General features: G+C 60.7%; 4 protein-coding genes across 4 annotated transcripts, besides 1 other annotated feature; all 4 read right to left on the minus strand.

Annotated features, from left to right (window-relative positions):
• Positions 1-680: 680 nt before the first annotated feature.
• Positions 681-4298, minus strand: LPMP_170530 (hypothetical protein; the record flags this gene model as incomplete). The annotated part of the gene is made up of 1 exon (XM_010699442.1): positions 681-4298. One exon carries the CDS (start codon positions 4296-4298, stop codon positions 681-683), a length of 3618 nt encoding a protein of 1205 aa, XP_010697744.1.
• A 497-nt stretch (positions 4299-4795) lies between these two features.
• Positions 4796-5734, minus strand: LPMP_170540 (bis(5'-nucleosyl)-tetraphosphatase, symmetrical-like protein; the record flags this gene model as incomplete). The annotated part of the gene is made up of 1 exon (XM_010699443.1): positions 4796-5734. The coding sequence occupies one exon, from the start codon at positions 5732-5734 to the stop codon at positions 4796-4798; it is 939 nt and encodes a 312-aa protein (XP_010697745.1).
• A 1099-nt stretch (positions 5735-6833) lies between these two features.
• LPMP_170550 (hypothetical protein) lies at positions 6834-11708 on the minus strand (the record flags this gene model as incomplete). Its single annotated transcript, XM_010699444.1, has 1 exon — positions 6834-11708. The coding sequence occupies one exon, from the start codon at positions 11706-11708 to the stop codon at positions 6834-6836; it is 4875 nt and encodes a 1624-aa protein (XP_010697746.1).
• A 1368-nt stretch (positions 11709-13076) lies between these two features.
• Positions 13077-14496: a repeat region.
• Positions 14497-14988: 492 nt separating this feature from the next.
• Positions 14989-18087, minus strand: LPMP_170560 (P-type ATPase, putative; the record flags this gene model as incomplete). Its single annotated transcript, XM_010699445.1, has 1 exon — positions 14989-18087. One exon carries the CDS (start codon positions 18085-18087, stop codon positions 14989-14991), a length of 3099 nt encoding a protein of 1032 aa, XP_010697747.1.
• Positions 18088-18861: the final 774 nt, after the last annotated feature.

The raw sequence follows: 18861 nt of genomic DNA on the forward strand, positions 1-18861 counted from the left end.
GAGATTCCCCCGGCTGATGGATTGGCATTGTTGTTTGTTTGTTTGCTTCGCGGGCAGCGAGGAGACGGCGATGAGCTCTATGGCGCAGGGAGGTGCATACAGGGGATGGGCACATACAGATGGGTAAAGAGAGAATGGGAAAACAGACACCGAAACGGCATGGGAGGGGGGAGGGGGGGGAAGAGGGAGTGAGCAGCAGCGGCGGCGGAACGGGGGGAGAGAGGCCAGTCGTGTGCACGAGGACAGAGCGCAAGAGAGTGCTAGGTGGGTGTGGCTTTGGAAGAGAGAGGGAGAGAGGCGTGAAGGCAATGAACAACGACGGCAGCAGGAGGGCGAGGAGGGTGCGATCGCCGGTCGACCTTGCTGCAGCCCCAAACTGGCCCTTTGCACTTCCCTCCCTCCTCTCCTCACTACTATCAGCGAATCTCTTCTCAGGTCTCTTCTCAGGCACTCTATACACTAGCCTCACCTAAGCGCCCCCACGGCCGATCCACTCATCACACCGTTGCCCCACTCCCCTTCTCTGCCATCCTCCGCTTGTGCTGGCCGCTTCGTCTCCCTTGAAGAGCCCCATAAACGATGAAACTCGAGTATGCACAGAGAGACGCGCAAACAGGCAAGTGACGGAGTCTTCTCGTAGGAAAATGCCCAACGCACCGCCGCTGCTGCTGAGCAGGAGCTCACAGCGCGGGAGAGGCCACGTTTAGGTTTGTGCACAACTCGCTCAAGGCACTACGCACGTCGTCGCGCAGCGCAGAAAGCTTTGCCCGCACCTCCGCCACGTTCTGGGACCACACGTGCCGATTGCCCTCCACTGTGTGCTCAGCACGACGACAACGAGACTCAACCATCGCGTCAATCATCTCTTGATGTAGCACGAGCAGACGTCGCATGTGCTCCAGGGCCGGCTGCACAGTGGACAAGCGAAGCTCCTCTGCTGATGACGCCGCGGTCGCAGCGGCAGCGCTGGTCGTGGGTATCGCACTCCAGCGCGATGCACCGGGAGTGCCAAGCTCGGTCACAACGCTTCTCGACACTGCCCCTGCGAGCCGCTGCTCTCGTAACGCATGGAATCGCACGCAGGCAGACTCAACCTCACGTGGTAGCAGTTGCCGCACACGCTGCTCAACACGCTCGGTGAGCTGCGTCTGCTCCTGCCCTCGCATTTCTCGCTCCTGCCGCAGGCTGGCCGAGAGACGTGCTGAGAGCGCTTCCTGCTGCTCCTGCAGGTGGGTCACGTCGTGTGTGAGGGCCTTTACAATGTCCTGAAGCAGATCGGCGTGCTTCTGCAGCGGTGCCCGGGCATGGTGGGTCCACACATTCGTCTCCTTCTCCAAAAGGGCCTTCCACTCTGCCTTCCACTCTGCCTTCCACTCTGCCTGGGCAGTGCTTAGCGTCCCCTGCCAGTCCTGCTGCAGCTTCTGCACGAACCGCTCATGTCGACGCTCGTTCTCACTCGCCAGACTATACCATCGGTTGTCCTCCTCGAGTAATACCGCGCGAGTGGTAGCGCGGAGGTGTGCGTCGAAAGCTTCCGCAGAAGAAAAAGATGCCCACACAGGGGCGGTGGCAGTGACTTCACTGCCTACAGTCCCGTCTCCGTGCGCACAGTGCTGACGTGACACCGCCGCCTCCTCGACGTACGCCTGCAAACGGTGCTCCAGTGCGTGCTGTTCCTCTTTCTGCTCGCCCCGGTACTGACGGAGCTGACATTGCACTTCCTCATGGACCATCTCCGCAAGTAGCGGTCGGAAGTGAGGCAGGAGAAGCATTGCGAGACGGTGCTGGTCCGATGGTGTACACCGTATCACCGCCCCCACGACCGAGCTCGGGTGGAAATCCATCTCCTGGCCTCGTGCGTTGGTTGCGCGCTTCGCAGGTGAGTTGGATCGCAACGCAGTCGCCAACGCCTCATGCATTCGCTTTTGAGTGTCTTCCGCCGCGCCATTGGCCTCAGAACGCACCCTGCCAACCTCCTCCCGAACCTTCTGAAGGTCTTTGCGAACGGCCGCACATAACGCCGACAGACCCTCGCGTAGCCGTTCGATCCGGTGCTCCTGCGTGGTGCGCCACATCTCGTGCTGCCGTCGTGACTCAGTCACCGCCAAAGCACCACCTCTCTCCTGACTCACTTCCCATGTTGCCCCCTCTGCGTCCCGATCACGTGCATGCGCCCGCTGGGGTGCACATTGGCTCGCCTTCGAGGATGCATCTATGGGAATGAAAAGAGAAGAAGATCGGCGGGATGGCACAGATGTTGCATGCGGTCGAGAGGGCAGAGAAGGAGCGGAGTGGCCGCGACGTGCACTGCAGCCCTGTGGCCCTGTGCGGCTCTTTCCGCGGGCGGAAGTGTGCGCCAAGGTACTCGGACGACGACGGACGGTTGCTGCATCAACAGCAACGGCGTCATCAGCGAACGCGTCGCCCACGAATCCCTTCGTCCTCTCTGCCTCTGCAGAGAGAGATCGCGCGCAGCTGCCGCCACTGCCGCGCGGTCTGTCTTGCAGTCGGCGCAGGATCGCCTCAGCTCTTCTAACAGTGCTGCAGAGTTTCGCCGAAGAGGACGATGACCACCGGGTCGAACACGTTGATGAGGATGACGATGAAGTGCGCCGAGGTCGGGACGGGCGACGGTGCTTTCCAGAGCTACCGTGCTGTCGTCGTGACCGCGCGCTGCGAACCCGTCCACTCGCCGCTGGAGGGGCAGCAGAAGACCCGTGAGCATTCGAGCCACAGTCGTCGCCAGCGCTGGTTGACCGTGGAGCTACCAGCACAAGAGAGGTGGCAGCTCCCTCTGCTCCCGTTGACCTTGCGGACGAGCACAGCCCCGAAGACGCTGTAGCCTGATTGGCCGAGGTCTGTTCCGCATGCGATGTCCCACCTAGAGCGTGGCCCTGTTCCTGCGGCTTCTCTGTACGGTGCTGTCTCTTCCTCTTCCCCTCGGCAGTTGCCCGCGGCTTTGCAACGCCAGGGTCGAGCAGTGAACCTGTGCCGGGTGACCTTGCAACCCACAAAGTCGTGTCCTTGCTGACCTCTGCTCGTATCTTGGCCACGAGGTTCGCCAGAGAGTCAGGAGCGCGAGACAGCAGTGGGCCAGCGGGGGTCAGGGGCTGTCGCACTGAGTCACCGTGTGTGCTGTAGTGCAGTGGTGCCTGAACACTGGCCGGCGTCTGAGCGCATGGCTCAGCATTGAAGGTGAGGCCCACAAAAGGCGATACCGGCGTGGTCGATGTTACCGACGGCAACAGCGGTGGTCGTTGCGACGAAGACGGTTCGCCAGCGCCTGTAGCGCTCTGCATCGAAGTCGTGTGAGTACCATGACCACCGCCTCCATCAGCTGCCGGGGATATTCGTCGAGAAGGGTGATCAATGCTGGTGTTACGGCGCGATCGCGACCGTGCGGCGCATTCGGAGGCGTAGCGAGTAGCGTTGTCAGGATTAGGTGCCAGCGTAGAGGGAGGGCCGCTTGGATGGTGAGGCGGCAAGGACGTGCGCTGTGGTATGCTGCTACCAAACTCGCCACCGCGCCACACGTGCGGCGACCTTCTCACGCTGGTGCAGCGATAGTGAGGTGCGGCCGCCTCCCGCACATCCATCAGTGCGCATGGTGGGAAAGATGAAGACAGAATGTCAGCGCCCCCGCCGTCGGTCGCCAGCCCACTCTGCTCTCTGCTGCCTTCGCAGTCGTCGTAAGGAGACACATAGGCGCAGCCATGTCCCACCCCACGACGCAGGTAATCTAGCTGGGACGGATTGCCATCTGCGCGGCGCTGGCTACAGTAGGTGTCTTCGCGGTATCGCTCTATGAAGGGAGAGCCTCCTCGCCCAACGGCTGTGGAGGCAGAGAGCGGAAGTGAAGGGGATGCTGTGCAGCGATAGTGACCGTCCTGTTCGTCGCCGCACCTCGCATCGCCATCCATGCCAGGTGACACGTGCCGTCCAAGATAAGGGGGGGCGTCGTAGGAGTCGGGCACTGCTGGCATGGAAGCGCTTCGCCGCTGCTGGCAAGGGCACACGTAGGGACCAACGCAGACGTGGCCGTTGTTCCGGCCCTCTAGGAAAGGCGAGCGCGACGCGCGTGGGGTGTCATGGTAGCGGTTGGCGACGCGAGGTCGAGATAAGCCTCGGTTACCTCGGCCTCCCCTGCTTTCTCCTTGCTGGGGTGGCGATGATGACGGCTGAGCCGGGCTCCAGGCACCCCGCTTGCATGGTGATGACGACAATGGCGAGCGGTGTGGCCACAAGTGTGGGTGAGGCATGTCGTACAGGCCTTGGCACACCTCGCAGTACGAGGTCATACTACTGCTGCAAGAGTGGGATGGTGTGCCCCACGCAACGAATCAGCGAGAGCGCGTCTAGGGGCGGCAGAGAGTAAATAAGGCGGATAAGGCGCGTAGAGAGGAAAGAATGGAAGAGAGAGGCATCCCCGAGGGCGAAGTAACATAAGAAATGACGGGTAATTAGGGTAGAGCACCGCAAGCAAATGTGCGTGTGTGGGGGAAGGGTGGGAGGGAGGGAGGGAGGGGGGCTCCTGCACAGACATGCACACACGGGCACATGTGCACAAGTCGTCTTCAATCTGCAAGAAGGCCTCCTCTTTCCCACCCTCACGGATCCCCTCATCGTTTGAAAGAGGAGGTGCCTTGCGCTGCGGCAGTCCACGAGTACCACAAGAAACAGCAGACCCACATGCATGCGCACGATCGTGTTCTCTTTTCTCTCTCTCCCTCTCCTCCCCCCCCCCTCCTGCCGCCCCCTCTCCTTGACCTCGTTTATATTTTTTGCTCTACACACTTCAGACCTTTGACTTGTGGTGCGGCGATGGGTTCGCCCACCCGGGCACGGACACCAGTGTGCTCGGCCACACCAGCCCTGTCAGCTCACCACCGTAGACGCAACCAGAATCGAGCCCGTAGGCGTACGGATGCACCTGCAACCGCCTCTTGGCATCGTGACCGTACACAATAGTGAAGCCAGCATAGTCCGGGTGAATGCGCTTCCGCCACTTAGCCCCACCACCGTCTACTTTCTTTGGCTTCTTCACGCCACCGTCCTCTGCAACATCGCCGCTGATATTTGTGCTGCTTCGGTCACTGCCGCTATCGATTTCGCCACTGTCGCTCTCCTCCTTGCCGGTCGCAGCGCGACTGAGCTTGCAGGCCAACTTCGACCACGTCGCACACCAACTCGTCCCAAATTTGGCCCGCTCCATCGCCGCAAAGGCAGCGGAAAGAGAGAGGGCCACGTGTGCTCGCTGCCCTGCTGCCTCGCTCATCGACCCCCTCCCATACTTTGTGGCCTTTATCAAGTTACGCATGCGCGTCACAGCCTCCACGCCCTGGGCAGCAAGCGAGATCGATGGATCGATGCCCGCATGAACGACGACAAGCTGATACGCGCGGAAGCACAGGATGTGGGGGACGGACGCCATGAAGGTGAAGACGTCGTCCGGACAGCCCATCGCCAGTGGGTAGAGACTGCTGCTCGTCTCCTCCACCGTCAGCGGAACATCCGCCCTCAACTTCTCGGAGAGCCGCAGCAACACCGCGTCGTGGTTGCCCAGTACGCCAATCGCACCAATGTTGCGCAGACACCGCACAACGCCGTACGAATCAGGGCCCTTGTTAACAAGATCTCCGACGAAAACGCAGACGTCATCCGCAGCTCCATCTTCGGCTAGCGGCGAGGCCGATTCTGTCAGCGGATCCAGCCTCAGCGCAGCCGGGATGCACATAGTCGGGCCACCACCCCCAGAAGGCAAAGGGTCATTCGTGGAGAGCGATGATGCGGACGACGAAGACGTCAGCAAAGTGGGGCAGCGCCGAACAGCGGCGTTAGTGAAGTGAACCTTTACGAGGAGCTCCCGCAGTTGATCAGCGCAGCCATGAATGTCGCCGACGAGGATCAGACGCCCTGTGGCACGACCGCGCACGTCCACAACGCGGAGAGACATAGAGGCTTCCGGGGGGGGGAGGGAGGGGGGGAAGAAAGGCAAGAGAAAGAATGGCGCCGATGTGCCCTCGTGGACTTGTGTGTGCTCACGCCACGAAGAAAAGCGAGGAAGAGAGGAAAGGTCAAGACCGTCGCCAAGGCAGTCGGTACAGTGGGGGGAGGAGATGTGAATGCTCCTGCGGTAGTGATGCGGGTGCATGTTTGCCGTCTCTATTGGTGTCATGTCGGCTTGTACGCTAGTGTGTCGGTGCGCGAAGCCACTGCGGGTGCATTAGTGCGTCCCTTGGCGAGAGTGAAGGCCACGGCAGAGTCGAGAACGCAGCACGGGGCTGAGTAGAGAGACGCTGTGGCGTGTGTGTGTGTGGGGGGGGGGGGGGGGGGGGGGTGTTTATGTATGGCCTGTGCGTCAGGGCAGTAGTCCGAGAGAGGCGCACACACAGGCACGGCGCTGTAGGCAAAGAAAATAACGCGAGGACTTGCGGCTTTCACTCATGACGCTGTGCGTGAGTAGCCGACACGATACAATGTGCTTAGGCGTAAAGCGGGTAGGCCCGCCATGCAGCCTGACTGCCTCCCTCAACCTCGACGCACTGTCGCTCTGTTCGTCAGCGAGCGAATCGACTTTGCCTGCGTTTCTTTTCTGTAAGCCGACTTCTCCTCCACCTCCCCCTCGCCCCGCATGGCTCACTTGCGGCAGTAGTGATGCTGCACATCGCACCGTGCGTATCGTTGGCAAGGCGAAGGGTACACATAGGAACAAGGGTCGCTCATCACTGCTGGCATAGATCGCCTCCGCCACGGCTGGTCGCTATCACACCGTCTTGGCATCGCCCTTGCTCCAGCCCCCACCCCCTCCCCTCTACTCCGTGTAGATGTGGGTGTCACTCCGCACCAGCGTCGGTAGAGAAGAGTATCGTAGAGAGGTACGCCCTCTCACGTTCGGCAGCGTCCCGAACCTCGCGCTGCACGGCCTGCGTAGCAGATCGCAGTTGCCCCATCAACTGGTAGAGAGGAGTGAGCGAGTAGGGGTGCACTGCTCTGGGGTCGTCGCCTTTGCGAACAGTGACCTCATCTCCTCCACCAAGTTGTCTACACTCAGTTGCTGTTACGTGGAATTGGCTACCTGGCGCGGTATCAGATGTGTTGTGAGCAGCGCTGTACAGGCGCACAGCCTCCGCCTCAAGCTGCGTGGCGGCCTGCTCCAGAGCCCCCAGCGCTGCGCTGGGGTATACCTCAAGCTCGTCATCGCTGACAACATGGCACTGCAATAGCGGCGGGTGCGACGCAGCACACAACAGTGCTCCGCCGCCGATTTTCTCCGTTCCCGCGCTGACGTGATGATGCAGTGCTCCAGCATCACGCGTGCCTTCGACGATTCTGTGTGCACTGCCTCGCGTTCTCGAAGGCGGCGTTGCTGCCAGCTTTACACGACACGCATCCTGCCATCGCGATGGTGGCGGTTGACGTTGCCGGATTTCGCGGCTCTCTACGTTGCTGGCTGGACTTCTGACACGCGCCGTCGCCTTCGCAGCCCCACCTGCAAAGGAGAGAGGCATCGAAGAGGAAGGGCCTGGCGCAGCACGGCGGGAGGGGGAATCAGCGCCTCCGCTCGAGACGGTACTCAACGCCCCAACATGAATGTCGAACAAAGGCGCTGGCGCCACCGCCGAGTGTGATGGTGCCGCCGCAGTACCGATGTGGCGATCAACTGTGGCAGACGGGTCAATAGTGTCCCTGCCCAGCACGGCGCGGGACAGAAGTACCGCCAGCTGAGGCGAGACAGCGCCACCGTAGTCGGCGCCTGTGCAGTCACCCGCACTCTTTGCTCCACGCGCCGCTAGTCGCTCTGCGCTTAGGCAATCCCACAGTGTTGCGGAGCCGGCTACACTGTCACACCGGCGTTGTAAGCCGCGGGATACCGATGACGATGGAAACGAAGAGGCGGTGTCGCTGGCAATGGGGCTCACCGGCGCGGCATTCAGCGTACAATTGGGAGAGCGGGTATCTGACACAGCGACGGGAGGAGGCGATGCAGTGAAGCGGCCAGGTGGCGAGTCGGTGGGTAGAAAAGATGCCGCATTCGTGTACACATCACTCGAGACCGGATTGCTCGACGGTGCAGAGGAGCGGTGAAAATGCGGCGAAGCGGCCGTACCGCTGCGCTGGTGGCGCAGCCCAGCCAGCTCGGCCTCCAGTTCCATCACACGGTCCTGTAGCACGGCTTTGGTCGCCTGCTCCTGCACTAACTGTCTGTGCCAACGATCTCCTTGCTCCTGCGCTGCTGCATAGGCTCGAGTGCATCGCTGGAGAAGGCGCTGCAGAATCGCCTTGGCCTTACGCACATGCGGGGCTGTCGGGTCGTCTCCTAACCCAGACAAGACACCCCCGACCGTCGCGGAGTCCTTTGTCGCCACTGCAGGGGGCGAGGAAGAGAGTCCCAGTGTCGATTCACGGTCCCATTCGTTTCCAGTGAGGGACTCGGCATCCGCGTTGGCACTGCTCGTGTTGCGTACGAACGCCTCATTCGCGCGGCGGCGCCAATCCACCAACTGCCGCTCCAGCCATGCCACCTTCTCCTCCGATTTCACGAGCTGCTCAAAGATGAGGGTACTGGTAGACGCAACGGCAGCACTGCGAGACACGGCAAAGTCAGGGTGACCGTCAGTGAGTGCATCACACAGAAAAGCACCAACATCGGCCCCACCCCCTCGTGCACTGAGCCACGTCAAAGCTCCTTTAGGTCCTGGCCCAGCATGCACGACACTAGAAGCAGCGGCTAGACGCCGCTGGAGTGCAGCCACCTCGCCTATATCGTCTGCGTGACGCGCTGCTAAAGCAGACAGCTGATCAAGCGTTGAGGCTTCATGCACGCGCCATGCGCGTACGTCGGCGCACATTTGGTCGCACAGTCGAACAAACTCGTCACAGTAAGGCCCAAGAAAGGCAGCTAGGGCTGCGTCCGGAGACGGCAAGGGAGGTGCTGGCTTGTTTGTTGGTTTGGCACAGGCATCAAGTGCAACGTCACAGGCCGCAGCAGCTCCCATCTCCGCCCCAGACGGCCTTTCCCCTTGAGGGGCAATAGTTACGTCGTAGAGTTCTTGGGGAGGGCACAGAGAGGAGGCGGTGGTGTCGACGTCTGCCATCGACTCGTGTAGCGCAGACTCGACGCTGATGCGTAGTGGTGCTGATAGCAGCGACGCTCGCAGTCCTTTGAGCGAGCTTGGCGCACGCGTATGTGCCTCGAGATCTGGACGTCGGCCGGTTTGAAACACAGAAGGTGGCGAGTCAGACTTCTTCGCCCGTGGTGTGTGCTGCGGTAGGGGCGTCTGTTCTCTGTGATGTCCATGAGGTACCACAACGCCTCCGGTGCCAAAGCTCGAGGCCTCTCCATGCTGCCTCACAGCCTCCATGGGAGCCGTTACGTCCGCTTCATCTCCCATGTCGAAAGACTCGGACTCAAAGAGAGCGTGAAAGCGCCGTAGCTGAGCCTCCTCGGCGTATGCCGCAGCCGTGGCGCACGTGGCAGCCACGCTGGCTGGCGAAGTCGCAGAGCAGGCTGTGGAAAGCGCTGCCCCGCCTGTATTCCCCACCGCCCCCACAGCAAGCGCATCACCATGGTCCCGATTGAGAACGTTTTGTGGGACCTCCACAAGCGTCGTAGATCGCACCCCTGCTTCCATTCCTGATCGAAGGCTAAAGCTGGTAAGCACTTCCGCGTCCGCGGTGACATTGATGCTGAGCGGCACTGTCGCCGCTGTATTGCCGCCGACAGCCACAGTGTTCGTAGCGACACGTCTCCCCGGAGCGGCATCGGCGCGCAGTGCGACGTCGTGCTCGCTGGCCTCTGGTGCAGGAGAGCTGTCAATTGTTGGGCTGGTGGGCGGCGACGCTTGCCTCAGAGGAACTCCTGAAGCGCGTGCAGCCTCCTGCCTCGCACTGCCCCCTTTCTGATCGTTCTTCATCGGCACCTGTGAAGCTATCAACGACGTCAACGGTGATTGCACTTTAGCAAAAGACGACGAAGCAGGGCCGCCGTCATCGGCAGTGCCATAGCGTTCGGCCACAAAATCCCTCAACAGCACAGTGTACCCTTGAAGCACTCGCCTCGCTGCATCCGCGTTATCAAGGCCGCGCACGCGGTGCCGCCCCTGGTGACATTGGCGCTGCTTTTCGCGCTGATGTTTGCGTCCAAGCGCGGCCCAACCAGCCGCAGCAGCTAGCACCTCGCTGTTGACGTCATCTACCGCTGCCTCCGCTACCACGGAGCAGATTGGCACGACCAGGGAACACGATGATACTGCACTCGACACGATCTGAAGGGCAGCGCTGGTGTCATGGCGCAGGGCAGGAATCAAGGCGTCAACAGTCCCTGTAGACAAAGACAAAGCCGAGGAGCTCAGGGTAGAGCCCACCTCGGCGAGACAGGTGTGCGTGAGGGCAGCGAGGCTATATCGACTGCTCCACGGCAGTAGCGGCGTAGGCAGCTGGGCGGAGGGGCCAGGCCTTCCTGCTACCGGGACTTTCGTTGAGCGGTTCACGGTAGACTTGTCTACCTCACTCTTTGGAGAGGAGGCCGTGAGTGGACGGTAGCCGCAGGACACGCTGGGACCGGCCACGTCCCACAGCTTCCAGATTCCAACTGGCGCTAGTACTGCTGACGCCGCCGAAGGCAGTGCTACAGGACCAAATGAACCACGCCTGTGGCCAGCCTCGCCATTAAAATTGTCCGCCGCAGGTGGCGTCGTCCACGCCTGGCTTTGCGGCACTTCCTGGCGCTGCAGTGACCTGAGAGGCTCACAGGACACGATGAGGGTCACACACACGTGGCACATCCTCTCTTCTAGCGGCTCGCAGGCCGGCTGCAAGAATGCGAAAGAGGTTCGCGATGGGGACGACGCATTCGCCTCTGGGTTCCCCATCTCGCCTGCCAGCGGGTCAGTGTACCGCCAGCCGACCGAGCACGAGAGAGCCGCGTAGAGCACCGTCATGGCGTCATGGGTAGACTCCACACGCACATAGCAGGCCGCGGGTATGTCGGACGGGTGATCGACAGAGTCACCTAGTCCCTCCACCTCGTCAAGCTCGGTCCGCAGCACGGCTCCAGAGAGCAGATCCACCGTCGATCGCGGTCGTTGTAGCACAGAGGGATGGCGGAGCGGGGCCGCGTCGCGTACCTCCGTCACACTCATGGCTGCTACAACTTGTGTGTCAGCAGGCGTGTTGGTCGGCCTGAAGAGACGGTCCAACACACCTGCGAACAGTCCGCTGAAAGGCTGGGATGACAACGGCACCGTCGCTGGCAGCGCTCGCTGCCTCAATGGCCACCCCAGCGTGCCGCCAAAAAGAAAAGAGGAGTTGGTCGTGCCCTGCGGCCCCATTGTGAAGGTCAGCACCTCACTGTTCTCGGCGGCCGCCGCCGTGGTCCTCTTTGCCGAGGCGTTGTAAGTCCTGGGACCACCCACCACTCCGTGCCGCAGTAGAGCGTGCCCTTGTAAGAGCTCCTCGGCAATCACGTCAGCCAGCCTCGCTGCGAGGCATGCGTCTGTGTAAGCGAGACAAGGCGACTCAGGCCCGTCGGAGTGACGTTGTGGCCGTACCGGACATTGCCGCGCACCGTCGCTGGCGGCAGCGGCTACGTCCGCACCTAGCCCCTCGACGGCAATGAAGGGTGTCTGCACGACCACCTCCATTGTGGTTGGTCGCGGCGACGCGGAAGACAAAGAGGGGGAAGCGGCAGAGTAATCACAGTCTCGCATGCCTAAGCCAACGACCGTGCCCACCTCCCTAGCGCGCGCCACCTCGCCTCCGCGAGAGTGCCGGGGTTGACCGTGGTGCAGCGCGTTTGATGTCGACAGCAGTGAAGCAAATGGTGGGTAGCGGCGACGCAGCACGCATAGTCGTGATGTCACATCGCTTGGAGTCGAACCAGGAACCCCCTTAGACAGGTCAACCTTTGTGTGTGCCCCACCAGTGGTCGAACAGCTTGTGCTGGCGCCAACACCGGACGCTTCTAGTCCAGCTCTTTCTACGGACTCGCCGCTCCTCTGCTCATCTACCCTCCGCCATGACCGAACCTCTCGCCACCGCAAGGCCACGCACACACGCGGCAGGGGGGCCGTAGGGGCGTGGTCACATCGGCCGCGCTCCATCAATGTGAGTTCTGTACGGAGAGGCTGGGTGGGTGAGTGTGACCCAGCACAGCAGTGTTATCTACGTCTGCGTCTATCACAGTGATCAGTATGCCTCCACATCAGCGTGAGTGGGCGTGCGTGTGTGCGTGGGTGTGAAGGGGGGCAAACAACTGCGTAAGCCACCACCTCAGCGACCGGTTTTTCTCTTCGCTACACACATCCCCTCCGCTACGCCCCTTTTCCCTCGCCCCTCTCGCGGTGTGAGGGAGGGAGAGAGGGAGAGTGTGTGTGTGTGTGTATTGTTTGCCGGAGCAACGGTGCGTTACAGGGCGTCCCGCTGAGAAATGTCGGAGTCGCTACTGGCAGGAGCGCATGCCGCCCCTCCCACAAGCACAAACAACCCCCCTTTTCCGCAATGAAAGGGTGGAATAGCCAAGATGTCAGAGAACCCTCCAGAAAGAGACGAGAGATGACGCTCGAAGTAGCAGCTCCCTGCGGCAGCTATGGAGAAGGCAACAAGTCACGAGAGTGGGGAAAGGAGGGACAACGACAACCGCCTGGAGCAATGCTTCGTCCACCTCTGCGCCTCTTGCCCTCTATTCAGTCTCGCTGTGCTGCTACGAATTGATTTCGCTCGTTCTCAGAAGAAGTGGCGCACGCCTCCGCCTCTGCGGCGCACCCACACGGCAATAGCCAAAAAAGGGGGAGGGGAGATCGGAGACACAGTAGAGAGGAACCAAAGAGGCTCGAAGAGGAGCGACGGGGAGGCAGTAGGAGAAGGAAAAAAGGCTCAGCACAGCACACAACGCAGAGCTCCTCCACACCTCACAAGTTCGCGTGCCTCTGATTATGATGGCGAAGCAACTGCTCGGAGTAACGCACACTCTGTTATGCACAGGTAAGCCACCACTCACGCCCACACCAACCGCACAGCGAGAGAGGAGGGGGGGGGGGCAGATCACGCGAACATTTTGTTTTCTCCAGCGCGTCCATTCCACCACAAACAAGGCAGCAAATGTGCGCCTGCAACCTTAACACTCCTACCCCTCCTGTTACACTAGAACCAAATCCCGGCCATCTAGCACGAGCCATCTTCTGCTGAATCGAGCCATGCGTCTAACGGGCTCTTCTCGTCCCTTCCACGGGAACGTGCTGCGCGATCGGCGCCAGACAGAGCTGGGTAGACTGCACCCATCGATCCACGCGGGGCGCGTCCAGGGTCTTGCTCGCGGACGGTAGTGGTGACGTCTGTTATGCAGGTAACAGGGGGTGGTCCAGGCGCATGAGGAATGATGTCAAGCAGTAGGTAGGCCAACATCGGGTCAGGGTCCTGTGAGACCTCGCACCCTGCCTGGGCGCCATGTTTGTCCCTCAGCTCCTTCAAGCCGCTGCATTCGATAGTACGGCCTGGAAGCTTTCCACACTGAAGTCTGGAGGACTCCGCGGTGTGAATTCGCGATGCCCTCGTCATGCAGGCCCCATCCCCTGCACCGCATCAGTCAACTCGGTTGGGCGTAGGAGATGCCGCCTGTGTCGCACGCCTGCACTATGGAACTGGCGGGCAGGCATCTCCTGCGCGTCTTTTCGGGCCACCACTTTTGCGCCTCTGACCTCCACACACCTTGCCGGGATGCGATACACACCGTGCCAGGCGTGCGTGACAGCACCAACGCACAGTGCTCGCCATGGCTGAGCCCTGGGACCCTGCTTCACGGCGACGTTATTGCCTGGAAGAGCGTGTCTCGATGACTTGATCGCATGTGCCGTCACAAGTGGAACGCTGCGATACGTCAGTGGCGGTAGGGCCATTCCGCCCTCTCCTGAGTCCACTCACCTTCAACAGAGGCCGGTGCGTCAGGCGGAGGAGACCCGTAGATAGGCACATGCCTGCACGAAGATAACTCATCGCCTCTTCTCCTGAGGGGGGGAGGCACAGGGGGGCAGCGACAGAGGCAAGGGTGAGGGCACCACACCGCTAGCACAGCAGCCGGCAGTACACCATCTGCACACCATACCGTCACTGTCAGCCACCCGCCGCTGCAGGAATGCAAAGCACGGACACTTGTCCGTGCAGAACTGAGCGAGGATGTCCTGCTGTCGTCTCGTAAGGTCAGCATCCTTGCTTATTGGTGCGGGATGACTGCTGCCCGGTGGCTCTTGTCTCAGCGTGCCGCACCCCGTAGCGAGGTTTTAGGGAATGTGAACTTGTCGTCTGAGGCCGGTGATTTAGGTACGTAATCAATGCAGCTGGTGCTGGCACCTCTGGCACTGCCGATTACGCGAGCGTGTCCACCTTGCCGTTGTGGTGGGCCAACTCCTAGTGACCACAGAGAAAGCTGAAATGAGAGGCGCACACGGCGGGTCAGTAGCGCCAGCACTTGTGCCCCAAAATGCACCCTAAGGTGCCATCCTCATCTTTCGCAGGAGACAAGAGCAACACACGGTGGGTAGAGCAAAGGAAAATACAGCCCCCCTTTCCCTCGCGCCCGCCCTCTCGCAGCACAGCCACGAGACACGAGTAGAACCGTCGAACGCGCAACAGAAAACGAAAAGGAGGAAACATAGAACAAGACGCAAGGAGAGACACAACACACAGGTAAAAGCCCAACTTGTCCGTGAGACTGCGCCTCCCCCCGCCCCCTCCCCGCCACCGCTTCAGCGAGTGGGCTGTTGTGTGACTCCCTCACCATTTCTGCCTGTGCTTGTGGAACAAAGACACACGGTTCTAGGAACCGGTGAGAGGGAAGCAGAGCAGTGGCCTGTGGCGCGTGAACCGGTGGGAGGGAAGTGCCCATCATGTCATGGATGACAGGCCTTCCTCATCGACGGAAGGAAGCAACAAGACATACATAATCTTCTTCTCACGCAGATGTGTGCTTGTGTCTGTCTGTGTCCAGTCTCCCTCTCATCCACTTCGAGTCCTCGCTGCCTTCTGCTCCTGTGCATTCTCGCGGAAAGCCTTCAGCACTTGCAGTTGCATCCGTACCTTTCCGGCAGCGATGCGAAGCGTGGGGTGGACTCGCTGCTTCAACGCCAGCCGCAGTGCCGCCTCCTTCATATCCACCACTGGCGGCGGAGGTGGAATATCCTTCTCAGCAACGCGAATCCTGCGCAGCGCAAAGCCAATGAAAAGCGGCACAACACCGAGCGCGAAGGACGTCATCCACGAGGCTAGTGAAAGAGGCACGCACTGCATGAGGGTGCCACCGTACTGCACGCTGAAGATTTGAATGGCAAGTGTCGTTCCCACGACAGCGATGAACATCGGGGCATGGCTCAGGTTGTGCCAGAAGGTCACGGTGTTGTCGAGGATGCGTGCATTGAACTCGTTACTCAGCTGCATTAAAACAAAGACGTTGAAGACTAGGGTGTGCAATTCCTCAGTGTTCCGCATAGCGAGCCCCAGCGTGCTGACGCCGCCTAAGAGCAGATACTGTTGGATAAGAATCTGGTAGAGGGACTGGCCGACAATATTCAGCCACATGCGGCGGGTAATGAGCGGGGCTGCCTTCGGCTTCGGCGGCCGCAGGAGCACCTCATCCGACGGCGTCTCCGTCGCCAGCGCCAAGGCGGCGAGCGTGTCCATGATTAGGTTCACCCACAGCAGCTGCACCGGCTTCAGCGGCGACTCGCCGTTGCGGTCCAGCAGCGCGCCAAGGAATGAGACCACCACGGCGGCTAAGTTCACAGTCATCTGGAACTGTAGAAACTTGGAGATGTTGTCATTCACATTACGGCCCCACTTCATTGCGGTCACGATCGTGTTGAAGTTGTCGTCGAGGATGACAACGTCAGAGGCGAGCTTTGCGACCGCGGTGCCGGAGTTCATCGAGAACCCGACATTGGCTCCCTTCAGCGCCGGTGCATCGTTGGTGCCGTCGCCCGTGACCGCCACCACCTCTCCACGCTCCATCAAGGCCGAGACGAGGATGCGTTTGTCAAGCGGAGATGCACGGGAGATGACCTGCAGGCGGGGCAGAATGGCATTCAGCTTGCGCGCGCTCTTCGCGAGCTCGCGGAACTGCGATCCCTCCAGCGCCAATCCCTGCTCGCCCTTCGCGGCTCCGGACCAGACCTCACCGTAGATGCCCACCTCCTTGGCAATGCTTACAGCTGTGGCTTTGTTGTCCCCAGTGATCATGCGCACAATCACACCCGCCCGACGGCACTGCTCCACAGCCCCAGGCACCTCGAGGCGCACCGGATCACGAATTCCTACGATGCCCACCAATGTCAGCCCCGACAACTGTGTATCGTCCTCCAGGAATGGTAACGAAGACGCGGCGCCGCCCTCATCGCTGTCGCTGGAGCCCCGTGGTGTGGCACTTCCAGGCGGCGACAACGGATGATCCGTGTAGGCGATGGCAAGGGTGCGTAACTGGCGGCGCGCCATAGCCATGATCGCCTCCTCCAGCCGCACGCGCACTTCGTGGGAGAGACCCACACGCTTGCCCTGCTCATCGTACGTGTGTGTGCACTCGGCTAGTATCAGTTCACTCGCTCCTTTTACGTAGTAGCGTACCACCTTCTCCGGCCGCAGCACCAGCGCCGTCGCCATTCGCTTGCGCACCGAGGTGAAGGGGTAGATGCGTAGGTCTTTAGTAAAAGTTGCTGCAGCGGCCATGATGTTGCTGCTCGCCCCTGCGTTCCCCGTAGGCCACGGCACCAGCGCGAACGGAGACGACGGTGTGTATATTGCCTCCTCATTGAGCCTCGACAACCGCTCGCTGCGCAGCTGCATCGGGTCCTCACCCAGCGCATCCACAAAGTTCAGCAGCGCCTGTTCTGTTTTGCTGCCAGTAAGCTGCACCACTGCATGCGTCGCGTTGGGCGACTCGACCAGGACCCGGGTAGACTTGGTGTTCATCGCGATGCACTCCATGAGCAACCGACGCACACCAGCAGCCTGCGCGCCGCCGAGTACCGCTGATACGTCCATAGACGTGGGCATCTGCAGCAGCGGTGACAGTGGGGACGGCGTCCCGCTGCACATCCTCTCACCCTCTCCGACAAAGGTGGACCGCTTGCGGGGTACAACATACGCGACGCCGTACGCCGTCACGCCGTCAGTCACGACCATATCATTCTGGGTTATGGTGCCGGTCTTGTCGGTGCAAATTGTGGTCGCGCTGCCCATGGTCTCACAGGCCGCCAGGTGCCGGACGAGGTTATTCTCCTTGAACATCTGCTTCATGCTGTAGGCGAGAGCAATGGTGACGGAGAGCGGCAGCCCCTCCGGCACCGCCACGACCACAATCGTCACCGCCGTCGTCAAGTTGTCGAGGTACTTCTTGTAGTCGAACGGGTGTTTGCGGTAGACAAGCGTGTCCAGAAGCTCCTTGCCACTGAGCAGCACAAACATGAGCCCAGCGGCAGCCATGCCCATGTAGCCGATGAGGTTTGCAAGCGCCTCTAACTTCTCCTGCAGCGGGGTCTCTTCCTTTGGCTCCCGAACCTGCATCGCGATGTGTCCGGCAAATGAGTGCACGCCAACCCCCATGACGAGGATCGTGCCCTCACCCTCCGTAACGTTCGACCCTGAGCGGAGCACAAAGTCGCCGTGTGCCGACTTGGCCACGTCGTCGTTCTCTCCCGTCGCGGCAGACTCGTCCACTTTCAGCGAGGTACTCCGCAGGACGAGGCCGTCTACCGTCAGCACGTCACCTGCGGCGATGTTAAGCAGGTCGCCGGAGAGCAGCTCTTTGTCCGTGATGTCTAGCGTGGCGCCAGAGCGAACCACCTGCACCTTCACCGGCGGTGTAGCCTTGCTCAGCTCCTTGAACTTCTGCTCTTTCTGGTAGTTATTGATGCTGCTGACTAGAGTGATTATGGTGACAGAGAGCAGAATGGCGGTGCCCTCGATCCAGCCGTGGGCGTAGTTCACGAGCCCCGTGTCCTGATCCGGCACCGTTAGCCCCAGCACAAGCGAGATCACCGCGCTGGCGATTAGAATCTGAACCATGCGGTCCTCCAGCGACTCCCAGACCATGTCCAGGAACGACATCTCCTCCGCTTCTGGAAGCTCATTTGCGGAGAACCACTCCCGACGCTGAGCCAGCGCCTCCTTGTCAGCGTTGTCGATGCCACGCGCAAGGTCTGTCTCAAGCTGTGATGCGAGTACCCTGAGCCCACCAATGTTGGCGAGCCTCTTTGAGGCTGCATGTCCGCCATCGCTGATGAGCTCACGCAGTGCCTCGGGGCTGATCGAAAACCTGCTCTCCAATGCTTCCTTGTTCGAGGTCATTAAAGAAGAGGGTGAGGGCTGACAAGTATTCCTCTACGCCTCGAACGGCTTCGCTGCACTGCCCACGCGGCTATCGTTACCCCTGTAGGTTAGGCGTGCTTGGGTGTGTGCTTCTGAGGGGGAGGCAGCACTCGTGTTAGCAACAACCACCAGCTTGGCAGGTTGTAAGAATCCGAAAAAAGGGAAGAGAGAAGGGCGAGTAGTGGGCGAGAGCAGAGAAACACCGACCGGGCGTGGGGACAACTCGACTAAAAGGTGAGGATGATGCGTGTTTAGGGAGGCGTACACCTGTATGCGTGTGTGTGTGTGTGTGTGTGTGTATCGGTTACGTAGGCGCGTGTGTAGAAGCTCAAAGGGCTGAAAAGCACAGGAAGGCGCAAAAATAAAAATACAAAAAATTTGAACAGCAGAAATCAGAAACGAACCACAGAGAGAGAGGTGAGAGACGTGCCAGCACCGGGTGTCCACCGGTGTCTGCGCAGGTGTGCGGGCGTGCTTGTCAAGGGTGAAAAGCTACAACGAGCAAGAGGAAGT

This window comes from Leishmania panamensis (assembly GCF_000755165.1).
Source record: "Leishmania panamensis strain MHOM/PA/94/PSC-1 chromosome 17 sequence".
In the NCBI taxonomy this organism is placed as follows: domain Eukaryota; phylum Euglenozoa; class Kinetoplastea; order Trypanosomatida; family Trypanosomatidae; genus Leishmania; species Leishmania panamensis.